This window comes from Microcebus murinus, chromosome 4, assembly GCF_040939455.1.
Source record: "Microcebus murinus isolate Inina chromosome 4, M.murinus_Inina_mat1.0, whole genome shotgun sequence".
Lineage (NCBI taxonomy): Eukaryota > Metazoa > Chordata > Mammalia > Primates > Cheirogaleidae > Microcebus > Microcebus murinus.
In genome coordinates, this window is record NC_134107.1 from 51,932,149 (window position 1) to 51,945,449 (window position 13,301).

The 13,301-nt window shown below is 36.3% G+C and overlaps 1 protein-coding gene and 1 non-coding gene across 2 annotated transcripts in view; both read right to left on the reverse strand.

Moving 5' to 3' along the window:
• Positions 1–13,301, reverse strand: part of IPO7 (importin 7) — a 50,768-nt gene that overhangs the window by 2,285 nt on the left and 35,182 nt on the right. Inside the window, exons 13-23 of the mRNA XM_012784008.3 lie at positions 13,017–13,106; positions 12,011–12,176; positions 11,652–11,812; positions 10,736–10,864; positions 7,390–7,456; positions 7,180–7,305; positions 6,608–6,705; positions 5,162–5,257; positions 4,449–4,669; positions 4,146–4,351; positions 2,456–2,662 (exon numbers count right to left, since the gene is read on the reverse strand). Of these exons, the coding sequence (XP_012639462.1) occupies positions 2,456–2,662; positions 4,146–4,351; positions 4,449–4,669; positions 5,162–5,257; positions 6,608–6,705; positions 7,180–7,305; positions 7,390–7,456; positions 10,736–10,864; positions 11,652–11,812; positions 12,011–12,176; positions 13,017–13,106 (1,567 nt within the window). The remainder of the gene's footprint in view (positions 1–2,455; positions 2,663–4,145; positions 4,352–4,448; positions 4,670–5,161; positions 5,258–6,607; positions 6,706–7,179; positions 7,306–7,389; positions 7,457–10,735; positions 10,865–11,651; positions 11,813–12,010; positions 12,177–13,016; positions 13,107–13,301) is intronic.
• Positions 12,253–12,436, reverse strand: LOC142870814 (small nucleolar RNA SNORA23). The gene has a single exon (XR_012919145.1). It is a non-coding gene; the product is annotated as a small nucleolar RNA SNORA23 (small nucleolar RNA).

Here is a 13,301-nt window from a genome sequence, read left to right on the forward strand (position 1 = left end):
ATATAAGGATAAAAATTCATTCACCTTTATGCCTCAAAAAATCTAATCATTCTTATAATTCATCTCTCTAGCAAATAAGGATTCAGTCCTTACATAATAAAAAAGTAGGGGAATTTCAAGAATAAAATTAACCCAACCTTCTTAAAAGATTCTGAGTTAAATTGAAAATGATCAACGTTACTTTGGTTAGAATTCATAAATCCCTAAATTGAAAAACAAAAATGAGAAGCATTAAGTAGATGTAGGAAAAGGATGCATGATACAAAATAAGTGCCTTATTTTTTCTAGTCTTGCCTACTAAAACTTTTTCTTCAATGTATCTATTGTTCTTCCATAGAAAGGCGACTTACAGTTCTCAAGTTAGAATTAAAATGGTCACATATTTTTATACTATGGCCTAAATAATAGTCAAACTCAATCTGTCAGAAACAGAGAACAAATTTACCCAAAATGTCACAAAATTAGGTGTTAAAATCTCAAAATCTTTAGTAAGAACATTCACTAGACAAGTTGATATACATATATACTAAAAAAATGGTGTTAAGTTTTTCCTATTTCAATTAAGTAGCTACATGTGTGTATGTGTACAATTGAGAAACTATTCTCTGTAGTAACAGGTTTCCACAAAATAAATTTCTACAGAGTAATGCCAAAAATGTAAACTGATTTTCTCCTGTACTAGTACTAAGAGATGTATTTGGAGGGAAAAACCTGACACTAAATCACATGATTTTTTTTTTCTATTTATTACAACTATACAGGGGCCCTGTTGTAAAAACCATCCTTTAGGGATTGACATGTGGACAAACCAAGTGAGTAGTTCTTGGCACCATAATCAGTTCTTGCTGCCATGTAGCTCAGAAACCATCTGTTTGTTGTTTTGCAACCTTGCATCAAAACCACTTTGTTGGCCGGGTGCTGTGGGGTTCACGCCTATAATCCTAGCACTCTAGGAGGCCAAGGCAGGAGGATTGCTTGAGCTCAGGAGTTTGAGACCAGCCTGAGCAAGAGTGAGGATGCCCCCTCACATACTAAAAATAGAAAAATTAGCTGGGCATGGTGGCACTACAGGTGACCTGCAGTTCCAGCTACTCAGGAGGCTGAGGCAGGGGGATCGCTTGAGCCCAGGAGCTTGAGGTTGCTCTGAGCTAGGCTGACATGGCACTCTAGCCCAGGTGATAGAGGGAGACTCTGTCTCAAAAAAAAAGACAATGAATAAAAAAAGACCCCTGCTTTGTCGTGGGCTTAATCCTTGGTTATCAGAGAATTTATTCTATGTCAAAGTGACCAATGCATAAAAATGATATGCAGCAGTAGTTAACTCTAGAAGGAAAGGGTATTTCAAGGATAGTAGCAATTTAATCTCTTAAACTGGATGGTAGAATACAGATATTATACCTTCTTGAAATCGAAGTAAATAATTGTAAAAACCAAACTGGCAACTAGTAGTCTAGAAGCCACACACACTGTAAGACATTCCTGGAAAAGTCTATGACTACGACTACGCAGGCACATAAAATCCAAAACTCTTAGGGTTAAATTAGCTGTTTAAAGCTAAAAATTTGATTATACCAAAGGTGCTAATTAGTAATGACAGATTGAACTGATTAATATATCACAGAACATAGAAAAAAAGAAAAGAGAATCTTAAGATTTTATGTTATAAATGGTCACATTCTCTGACAAATAAGTGTAGGTTTGGAAAGGAAAAAACATATACAAATACATTGACATATAACAAAGAGATACACATGTAAGAGCGTTGCTTCCTGGAAGACTGGGAATCCAAAGTGGGAAAGAGAGAATTGTCACTGTATAACTTTTTAAAACTACACTATTTTCCTATGATGGACATCCTTCTTAATTACAAACTAAATGTAAAATTAATAGGATGAGAAAAGAATACTCAGAAACTCCACAGAAAACAAAACAAAACAAAAAAGAGCATAGAAACCCTATAGCAACATTAGAAATAATTTTTTTTTTTTTTTTGGAGACAGAGTCTCACTTGTTTGTTGCCAAAGCTAGAGTGAGTGTCGTGGCATCAGCCTAGCTCACAGCAACCTCAAACTCCTGGGCTCAAGCAATCCTGCTGCCTCAGCCTCCCAAGTAGCTGGGACTACAGGCATGCACCACCATGCCCGGCTAATTTTTTCTATACATATTAGTTGGGCAATTAATTTATTTCTATTTATAGTAGAGACAGGGTCTCACTCTTGCTCAGGCTGGTTTCGAGCTCCTGGCCTCAAGCAATCTGCCTGCCTCGACCTCCCAGAGTGCTAGGATTACAGGCGTGAGCCACCACGCCCAGCCTAGAAATAGTTTTTGTTACTTTGCCTAACAATCCTTTTCTAGTTCAGGTTTGATATCTCCAAAACCCTTTGTTTAAGGTGCAGAGAGAAACTAGAAGAGATTCATTCAATGAAATGGATCAACATATAACAAGTTGACTTACTTTGAAATATAGCTTTAAATATCTGATACTCATCAACAGGGTTATCTTCATCATCAATGATTGTGGAATAGCCTTCCAGAGCAGTTTCCTCAGCATCATCTTCTTCCCAGTCCTCATCATCTCCATCTTCACCTGCTTGCTTAGCTAGAATCTCCAAATATTCTTGTCCGTCTTCATCAATATCATCTTCGTCACTCCCCAGTTCCTCTGCCAAGTCATAAAATAGGTACTTTTGCAATACTAAAATATTTTGTTACTGAATGAAGTGGCAATCATCTCAATCACTTTCAGTAAATTACAAATCACAACTAAATAAATGCAAGAAAGAATTCCAGGAATTGGTGTTTAAATACATGTTCAGCAATAAATAGAAATAAAAATTCTCGTTAAGTCTAAAAAATCCAACCATGATTTAATATAATTGTAATATCAGAGGGTTAAAAAAGATTGCATATTATGAGATTCAGCCCTTGGTATGCTCTGGGCATTGTAATATATACCAAACCAAATAGTTATAGTAAAGTAACAGAGTTATACCCACAAAACCTTTTGTGAGATTTTTTCAAAAGGCAGGCTAAGTTAGTAAATGATAAAAAACAAAAATGTAAACAGCTATCTTATTTTTAAACCAATGCAAAAATATTTACATTCTTGTAGTCTACAGTGTCTTATAGTTAAAATGTATATATCAGCATCTAATTAATTTTACAGTACACGAATACTTAGTTTTTAGCACTAATAGATGATATGATAGATGGTAGGATAAATTTAGCCAACATTAAAAACTATAAATCTTAGGCTGGGTGCGGTGGCTCACACCTGTAATCCTAGCACTCTGGGAGGCCAAGGCGGGCGGATTGCTCAAGGTCAGGAGTTGGAAACCAGCCTGAGCAAGAGCGAGACTGTCTCTACTACAAATAGAAAGAAATTAATTGCCCAGCTAATATATATAGAAAAAATTAGCCGGGCATGGTGGTGCATGCCTGTAGTCCCAGCTACTTGGGAGGCTGAGGCAGCAGGATTGCTTGGGCCCAGGAGTTTGAGGTTGCTGAGAGCTAGGCTGAGGCAACAGCACTCACTCTGGCCTGGGCAACAAAGCTAGACTCTGTCTCAAAACAAAACGAGACTATATATCTTATAATAGTTACTATAATGACATGTGTACCTTTGTTATTTAGTGCTATGTACCAAGCATTATGTTAAGTGTCTAAGGAAGTCTTTCTATCAATGAGTGAACATGTGAACATTTGGCAATGACCCGACGTTTCTTTGGGAGAAGGACCAGAAGACAAGGTAAGTCCAGTGATATTTTTTCTTTTTTTTGAGACAGAGTCTCACTTTGTTGCCCTGGCTAGAGTGCCATGGCATCAGCCTAGCACACGGCAACCTCAAACTCCCAGGCTCAAGTGATTCTTCTGCCTCAGCCTCCCCAGGAGGTGGGACTACAGGCATGTGCCACCATGCCCGGCTAATTTTTTCTATATAGTTTTAGTTGGCCAGCTAATTTCTTTCTATTTTTAGTAGACACGGGGTCTCGCTCTTGCTCAGGCTGGTCTTGAACTCCTGACCTTGAGAGATCCTCCTGCCTCAGCCTCCCAGAGTGCTAGGATTACAGGCGTGAGCCACCACACCCAGCCCAGTGATAATTTATGTAGGTAAATTTTGGCTTCTTCCATCAAAAATCTCTTACCTGTTTCATCATCATCTTCAGCTTCATCATCATCATCACTGTCGTTCTCATGTTCTGCATGGCAGGCATAAGCTCTTTTTAATCCATTAAATAAAAGGATAAAAGCTGGCAAAATCTGTCCAGAAACCTGATTTAAAACTTGTGGTATCTGTTCCATATCGATAAGAGCACACAGTCCAAGAACACACATCTTTCTGTCATGAAGCCTAAAAAAAATATTATAATAATTTCTCTTTTTCTTAAATAAGTGAATTTGCTCATAAAGCAAACATAATAAGTAAAATTGTAATTTATGTCACTTACCCCAAGAAACAGTCAACATCATTAAGCCACTGTGTAATAAAATGATTTGTAACCGGTTCAACATTATTAGGGAAACGAAGATTTTCTAAGGTATTTAGTAGTAGATGTGGATTATAATACAAAGCTGCAATTGCAACCTGCAGACACATTGTTCGAAGTTCGCTTGTTTTAACCTCTCTTGTTAGTCTTTCTAAAGCTGCTTCAACAAATAAGGGAATGCACTGTAAAGAAAGATAACAAGATATGCTAAGAGTGTAATTAAGAGCATTTTAAGTATCCTACCCATATTAACTTATTGGTTGCCTCAATCCTTTCATTCCGTTAGATTACCAATATTTATTGTTCACTGGGAAATCTAATCTTGGTGAAAACTCAAATCTTCATGGAGCTATTACCACCTTAACACATCAATTATGCCCTCACAATATTCCCTTTAAAATTGACCATGAAAATTTAATTATTAAACCTACCAAAATTTATCTTGCATGATGTTAACTAGCCGTAAAACTTACCAGTCATATTTCTATATATATGAAAACATATGATCATTACTATACATGGGTTAAATTTTAAACTGACTACTTAAAAAGTTATTCTAGGTGTCACAATAAACAACATACAAAATATATAACAAATGCCCAAAAAAGAAAAAACTGTGGAAGGAGATTTCCTCTCTGAAGACTCAAATATGAATCATCATTGGCCTCACTAACCTGGTCAATGCCACGCCCTTTACACTGTAGAATGATGACCTCTAACAATTTGGCCGCGTGACACTCTGCATCTTCTCCTGCAACACCTGTAAGAACCTAATCAACACAATATAAGCTGCAGTGAGGCTTCATGAAATCTTTAAATCAGAAAAACAATTTCCTTTTCCTATGTACAAACTTTGAGAATTACTTAAGGTATTCTAATTAATAGGAATGACTGTGGGTACCATTCTGGACTACAGCATGTTGACAACGGCTAGCTTCTCATACAAAGGTGGTAGCTAAAACAACTAACCCTTCTCAAGGATATCTGGCTCTCATGTAAAGAACTACAAAAAAACAAGAAGCTGATATTTCCATAAAAACATTTTCTCCACACAGTCTCATAAAATAAAAAATAGTGGTGGGAGGGTAGGGGAGTTTGTTGATAGCAAATGTTGCCCTATAAACTCCAGACAAGAAATGAAGAACATGGAACTTGATGGTGGTTAGCATTAGGACTGTAAATGTACACATAAGGGTTCTGAAAAAGAACAATAGAGGTATAGATATATATCTGTTCCCATAGTATTGATATATAATTAGCGGTATATGATAAATAACATAAATACATGATTATTGTGTGACTTAAGTACTCAGAGGGGAAAGATACCAATGAAGGACAAGAACTTCTAAAACTTCATAGGGCAAAATCTTTTTTTTTTTTTTGAGACAGAGTCTCATTCTGTTGCCCTGGGTAGAATGCCGTGGCATCAGCCTAGCTCACAGCAACTTCAAACTTCTGGGCTCAAGCAATCCTTTTGCTTCAGCCTCCGCAGTAGCTGGGACTACAGGCATGCGCCACCATGCCCAGCTAATTTTTTCTATATATTTTTAGTTGGCCAATTAATTTCTTTCTATTTTTAGTAAAGACGGGGTCTTGCTCTTGCTCAGGCTGGTTTCGAACGCCTGACCTTGAGCCATCTGCCCACCTCAGCCTCCCAGTGTTAGGATTACAGGCGTGAGCCACCGAGCCTGGCCCCAAATCATTTTTTAATGGCCTGTAACAAATAATGACAGAAATTCAAATGCTACTGATTATATTGACTTTAATACTGATGGACCCCAGATCAATTATATGTCTCCCCAAGCAAACTGTAGGGAGAAATTTATCCTCCACCTCTTGTTATAATTAAAATATTTTAGTTTGTTTTGAGACAGGGTCTTGCTATAGGCATGCATCACCACACCCAGATAAATTTTTTTTTTATTATTTTTTTGTAGAGACAAGGTCTTGCTATGTTGTCCAGGCTGGTCTCAAACTCCTGGCCTTAAGCAATCTTTCCGCCTTGGCCTCCCGAAGTGCTGGGAGGAATTACAGCTGTGAGCCACTGCACCCAGCCTACAATTTCATAAATTTCATAGCAGTAGCTTCATGAAATCTCGTATTATATAAAAATAACCTACCTTTTTGCACATACTGTATATCATTTCAAGATACTTGGTATCAGACAGAAGTGTGTCTGTATCAACTGTTACATAATTATGGAGAAGGGGCATCATATCTGTATTAATAAAAAGCACCAGTCACATATCTTTACTAATACAAATGCTTTATCTCTGCTTCTGAAAATTTTACTTAGAACAAGAAGGCAAATCTATGAGATCATTTTATTTCTAACACTCATTTGGAATTAAAATGTATTCATTTATAATTAAATGCTGAAATGAACCTATTATTAAGGTGAATATTTAGTACTTAAACAGAAAGGTTATATATACACACACACATTCATTTACATGAAGACTATGAGGAGGTATGGGTATATGTTTTAATGAAGAACAAACCTAAAATAACTAAATCAAAATATATAATAAAAATCAGTACCATGTGTCATCTTTGAGCATTAATTGCTACTGATAACTTTATCCAAATGATGAAGCAGTAGGAACATTCAAAAGTATATGCTTAAATGAAAAGCTACAAATAAATCAAAATGGGGGGGAAATCCTAAATATATCCACACTGATTTGCTTACCTGTAAAGTAGTCAAAACCATCTTGCTGAAAGACTTCAAATACAAGGGGTAGTAGCTGCCACATCTGTGGAGATACTTGCTGACACGTCAAACTATGTGCTAACGAGAAGATCTCTTCATAAAATTCTAAAAGAGAATACTTAGTCATTAGGAAAATGCTTACTTATGTAAAACAGCACTAAATTCTTAGCACAATAAGAGGTATAATACCTAACACATGCTGTTGTAAAACAGTACCAATGACCTGTAAGCAGATTCCCTCAAGTTGCTGGGTTATCTAAAAGAGAAGAAAAAAATAATATGGAATTGCAGCATACTTAATGAATTACTATAATAATGCATACTGTAATTCAATATACTTAAATATAAAGTCAATATTGTTGAATCATTGCTAAGTCTTGGTTTTAAAATGACTTGTATGTTATGAAATTGTGAGCCAGTCTGAGATTGAAATTTAATGAAATACCATTCTAATGAGTAAAACACAAGGAATAAGCACCTTAGTTTACCTAAAAACAAAAGGAAAATAAATAATAAAATCCCGTTTGAAGGCATGAAACAAACAAACAAAAAACGCCCAGAAAAGTTCAAACTACTATGAAAATAAAAAAGCCACAACCATTCTGAAGAAAGCCTATAGATTTTTTTGGTGTGTAAACATAGATTAATTCAACCCAAATGTAATTGAAAAGTCACTGTCAGTGACTTACAGAGAAATTACCTGAAGGAAGGCATTGGTCCTATTAATAGTAATCCCTATTATACTTAACCTACCCCCATTTTTCAAATTATATTAGATATAATGAACCATGGAATGTGAACTCAGGCCCCAAGTCATTCAAGACTGACAGGAAATACAAATTCCTCTATAATTGTCAGTATGGTCCTCGGCTGGACCCCAAATCTCTGAGAGCCGTAGGAATGTTCAAAGGTTGGGGGAGTACAATAATATCTACTAATCAGGCATAGAAGCAAGACATCCATTTCAACTACATAGCACTTATTACATTTTGAATTCCTCAAAGAGAATAAACAATTCATCTGCTAAAAATAAAGTAGCTACTGGATTGCTCCTGGCTCGTGCCTATCTCCAATTATAACACAGAATACAAAAACTGTTTACAGGCAACTTGCAGATAATCTGAAAATAGTACATTGCTTATGGATAAGAGATATATTAGCATTATAAACATCGAATTCATGATAGTGCTTACTTCTAGGGGAAGGAAGTAAATAGGGAGAAGAGTGGTTCCCTGAGGGCTTTAATTTCATCTAAAATTGTTTTTTTTAAATTCCCTTTATGATAAAAAAATGAAAAAAATAAAATCTTTATTTAAGATTTTAAAGATATTTAAAATAAAAATAAAAAATTAAATTGTTTTCCTTCTCCTTTTATTTTTTTGAGACAGAGCCTTGCTGTCACCCAGGCTAGAGTGCAGTAGCACTATCATAGCTATCTGAGCCTCAAATTCTTGGGTTCAAGCAATTCTCCTGCTTAGCCTCCAGCTAATATTTGTATTTTTAGTAGAGACAGGGTCTCACTATGTTGCTCAGGCAGGTCTCCAATTCCTGACCTCAAACAATCCTCCTGCTTTGGCTAGGATTACAGGCATTAGCCACCGAGCCAAGCCTAAAATTGTTTTTCTTAATGGAAATAAAATCTAAAGGAAATATTGTAAAATGATAAAATGTTAACAAATTTAAGTGGTGATTAAGAGGTACTGGTTACATTAAAGTAAAATAAGCCGAATACAGAAAGACAAAGCTTGCATGTTCTCACTCACATGTGGGAACTAAATATTAAAATAATTGACCTCAGGGAGAGAGAGTGCAGACTGATGGTTACCAGAGGCTGGAAAGGGTAGTGGGGACAGGGGGGAAGTGGATAAAGTGGGGATGGTTAATGGCTGAAAAAATATTATTAGATAGTTAAACAGATGTACCCTATAAGTATATACAACTATATGTAACCACAATAATTAAAAATAATTTTTCAAAAAAGAGGTAATGGCTATATCTTTCTCTGTTCTTTATTCTTCTGTATGTTTCAAATAATTTCATTTTTAAAAATCCATGATCACAACTGGGTGCGGTGGCTCAGGCGTGTAATCCTAGCACTTTGGGAGGCCTAGGTGGGAGGATCATTTGAGCTCAGGAGTTCCAGACCAGCCTGAGCAGGAACAAGTCCCCATCTTTACTAAAAATAGCAAGAAATTAATTGACCAACTAAAAATACATAGGAAAAAATTAGCCGGCATGGTGCCACATGCCTGTATTCCCAGCTACTTGGGAGGCTGAGACAGAAGGATTGCTGGAGCCCAGGAGTTTGAGGTTGCTGTGAGCTAGGCTGATGCCACGGCACTCTAGCCCAGCAACAAAAATGAGACTGTCTAAAAAAAAAAAAGAAAGAAAACCCATGATTACAATTCTTTTCCAAAAGACAATAGGAAAAGAAAAAAACAAGGAAGTTGATGGTCATGGTTGCACAATAATGTAAATGTATTTAATAAACTGTACACTAAAAATGGTTATAATGGTAAATTTTGTCATGTATGGTTCACCAAATTTTTTAAAATAAATTTTTTTTTTTTTTTGAGACAGAGTCTCGCTTTGTTGCCCAGGTTAGAGTGAGTGCCGTGGCGTCAGCCTAGCTCACAGCAACCTCAATCTCCTGGGCTCAAGCGATCCTCCTGCCTCAGCCTCCCAAGTAGCTGGGACTACAGGCATGCACCACCATGCCCGGCTAATTTTGTCTATATATATTAGTTGGCCAATTAATTTCTTTCTATTTCTAGTAGAGACAGGGTCTCGCTCCTGCTCAGGCTGGTTTCAAACTCCTGACCTTGAGCAATCCGCCTGCCTCGGCCTCCCAGAGTGCTAGGATTACAGGTGTGACCCACCGCGCCTGGCCTTAAAATAAATTTTTTAAAAAATGAAAACTAGGAAGAATACATTTTCCTGGTAATCATCATACTTCAGTATCTGAGAATGTCAACAAAGCAGTGAGCCAGAACCCCAAGCCCCAAGATAAAGAGATCATAAAACAAATATTTGGTTCCTATTCCATCTATTATTTTAGAATGTAAAATATTTGTAAGGTACTAACCTTATCCTTACAAAAGAGAAATATTTTAAAATGGCAAACTCAAGACTGGGTACAGTGGTTAATGCCTATAATCCCAGTACTTTGGGAGGCCAACGTACAAAGATTGCTTAAAGCCAGGAGTTCAAAACAAGGCTCGGCAACATTGCAAGACCTGTCTCTACAAAAATGAAATTATTATAAAAAATTAGCCAAGCATGGTGGTGTGCAACTGTAGTCCTATCTACTCAAGAGGCTGAGGCAAGGAAGATCACTTGAGCCCAGGAGTCAGAGGCTACAGTGAGCTATGAATGATCCTAGCACTATACTACAGCCTAGGCTAGGAAGGGAGGCTCTTAAAAAAAAAAAAAAAAAAGCAAAATCAAGGTACACAAGATGACCAGATGACCAGAGAGTTATATAAGTTAGAGCCCTCCAAAAAACAGAGTGTGTAATACTGGGTCATTTTCTTACCTCTTTATGATCTTCAACTACACTAAGAAGTGTGTCAATTGTATTCAGAATTCCCATAGCAGTAACTGCTTTGTCATCACTTCCTTCTTCATCTGGCCCAGTCTGAATTACTTGGTTAAATGTCATTGCCTAGATTTAAGAGAATACAACTCAGGTTTGTCACTGAAGCATTATAAACACTTTTTGGTCTAAGACTTTAATTTTTAAAATGTTCTCATTGGAATACCATGATAAATCAATGTCTCCAAATGATAAATAATAAGTAAAAGCTTGAGCTCCCATAATCAAATGGTCCTGTTATGCCACTCACTGGATGACCTCAAACAAGCTACTTGACCTCTCTTGACATGTCACATAGAGGATTTCATAGACAGACTATGTAAGGATTAAATGAGGCAAGGCAATGAAAGTGATTAATATTATGACTACCTTCATTAATATTACTAAGATTTGGCAATGCCCAAATATAGGTATATTTAATTATCAACAGGTTTGTTGAGCTATCTTTTGTAAAGTTCAATCAATTGTTTTGAGTATTTGAGGAAACTACACAGACAGTCATGTTATAGCCAGAGGTAGTAGTTAAGAACATATACTACAGAGGCCGAAGTATGAATCCCATCCCTACCTTGTATAGCTTGGGCAATTTATTTAGTCGTTTTATACCTCACATTTTCTCTGTATGAAATAGGAATACACATAGGATTGTGTAAGAATTAAGAATTGTGTAAGAATTACACAATCCTTACACAAGATTGTATAAGAATTAAGTCAAATATCTGTCATGGGCTAAGGAATAGTATTTGTGAATTATCTGCTATAAGGTAAGTACGGCAAGCCACTTGTAACATGCTACGTGGAACATACTAAGAGCTAAATCAAAATACTCGTATAAATGACAGGCTCAAAAACATACCAAATGTTGTGTCATTTCTACTGCAATAGGAGTAACTTCTTCACTATATTCGCAGATCATTTTCTGAATTACATTGGTAAGGTCATCATTTTCTGTTTCTCTTATAATATGAAGAAGAGCCTGCATTACAGGTCTGATGAATGGTGTGATGTATTCTTTAGCTATAAGAGAGAAAAAAAAAGTGAGTAAAAAATCTGGGGGCAAAACAGTTAAAACTTCTTAAAACCTGAAGCAATGTACACCAAAGGGTAAAAAAGAAGTACTTTCACATTAAAACAAAGTGTGCCCAATTTCTAGGATTATGCCTTTTATAATTATGTGTAAAGACATTCACTGTTCTTAATATACAAATCATTTACCTTTTTCTTGATTGCTGATCAACACCTGAAGTGCAATAGCAGCTTCCACTTTGACAGGCATTTCTCTATCATCAATAAGACATCTTCTTGTAAGCTCCAAGGCTGTTTGAAGGTTCTGATCACTTTTGAACTTCACTTCACAAAAATAATGAAGTACCCAGCAAGCCTTTTCAAAAAATGCAGTGAGTTACTTTAAAGGCATTACACTAAATTTCCTCACACTCATCTCTATTCCCAGAGTTCTGTGTGCGGGAATTTGGAGGCTGGCCAGTGGTAGATGTGTCACAAGAGACAACACTAGACCAGTACTATGATCCCAAGTTACTCTTTGGCTGCATGACATCTGTGTGGATAGCAAGATCTGAATGCAAAACACAGACAGACACTGCTACCAGTCATAGATAGAAACTATGCACACATTAAAACAGCCATTTAAAGATTTACATTAAACAGAAGTCTAAAATAAACTATGGCTTTTAAAGTGAACACTAAAATGTTTCAATATAAAAGTCCACATAGTCATTCATAACAAAAAACCATTTGTACCCTAAATCATTAAAATAAAATTTACTGTAATCCTAGCGCTATGGGAGGCCGAGGTGGGTGGATCATTTGAGCTCAGGAGTTCCAGATCAGCCTGAGCAAGAGTGAGACCCCATCTCTACTAAAAAAATAGAAAGAAATTAGCTGGACAACTAAAAAAAAAAATATATATATATAAATTAGTCGGGAATGGTGGCGCATGCCTGTAGTCCCAGCTACTTGGGAGGCTCAGGCAGGAGGATCACTTGAGCCCAGGAGTTTGAGGTTGCTGTGAGCCAGGCTGACGCAACGGCACTCTAGCATTGGCAACAGAGTGAGACTCTGTCTCAAAAAACAATAAAATAAAATTTAAAGAACCATTCATTTGCAATGCCCCATGAATATGTATAATTATTGTCAATTAAAAAAAAAGTTATTCATTACAAGACATAAATACATAAATTAGTTCAGCTTTAAAACATACCCTTGCTCTCATGTAGCCTAGTTCGCTGCTGAAGAGAGGGAATACATGATTCTGCAACATGTATTCCATCTGATCTTTATAGATCTTTTTCTGTAAACATAAACAATAATTATTTTGATACAGGTCGAAATATACCATCAATTTGAAAATAGATATACCAGTGTTAAAAATGACTACCCATGTCACAACATACATTTATTCTGATTCTTTGAACCAAAAGATCCATAACCAAATTTCTTATTCTAGAAATTTACCCACAAAAAACACTCAATACATTTTTACATG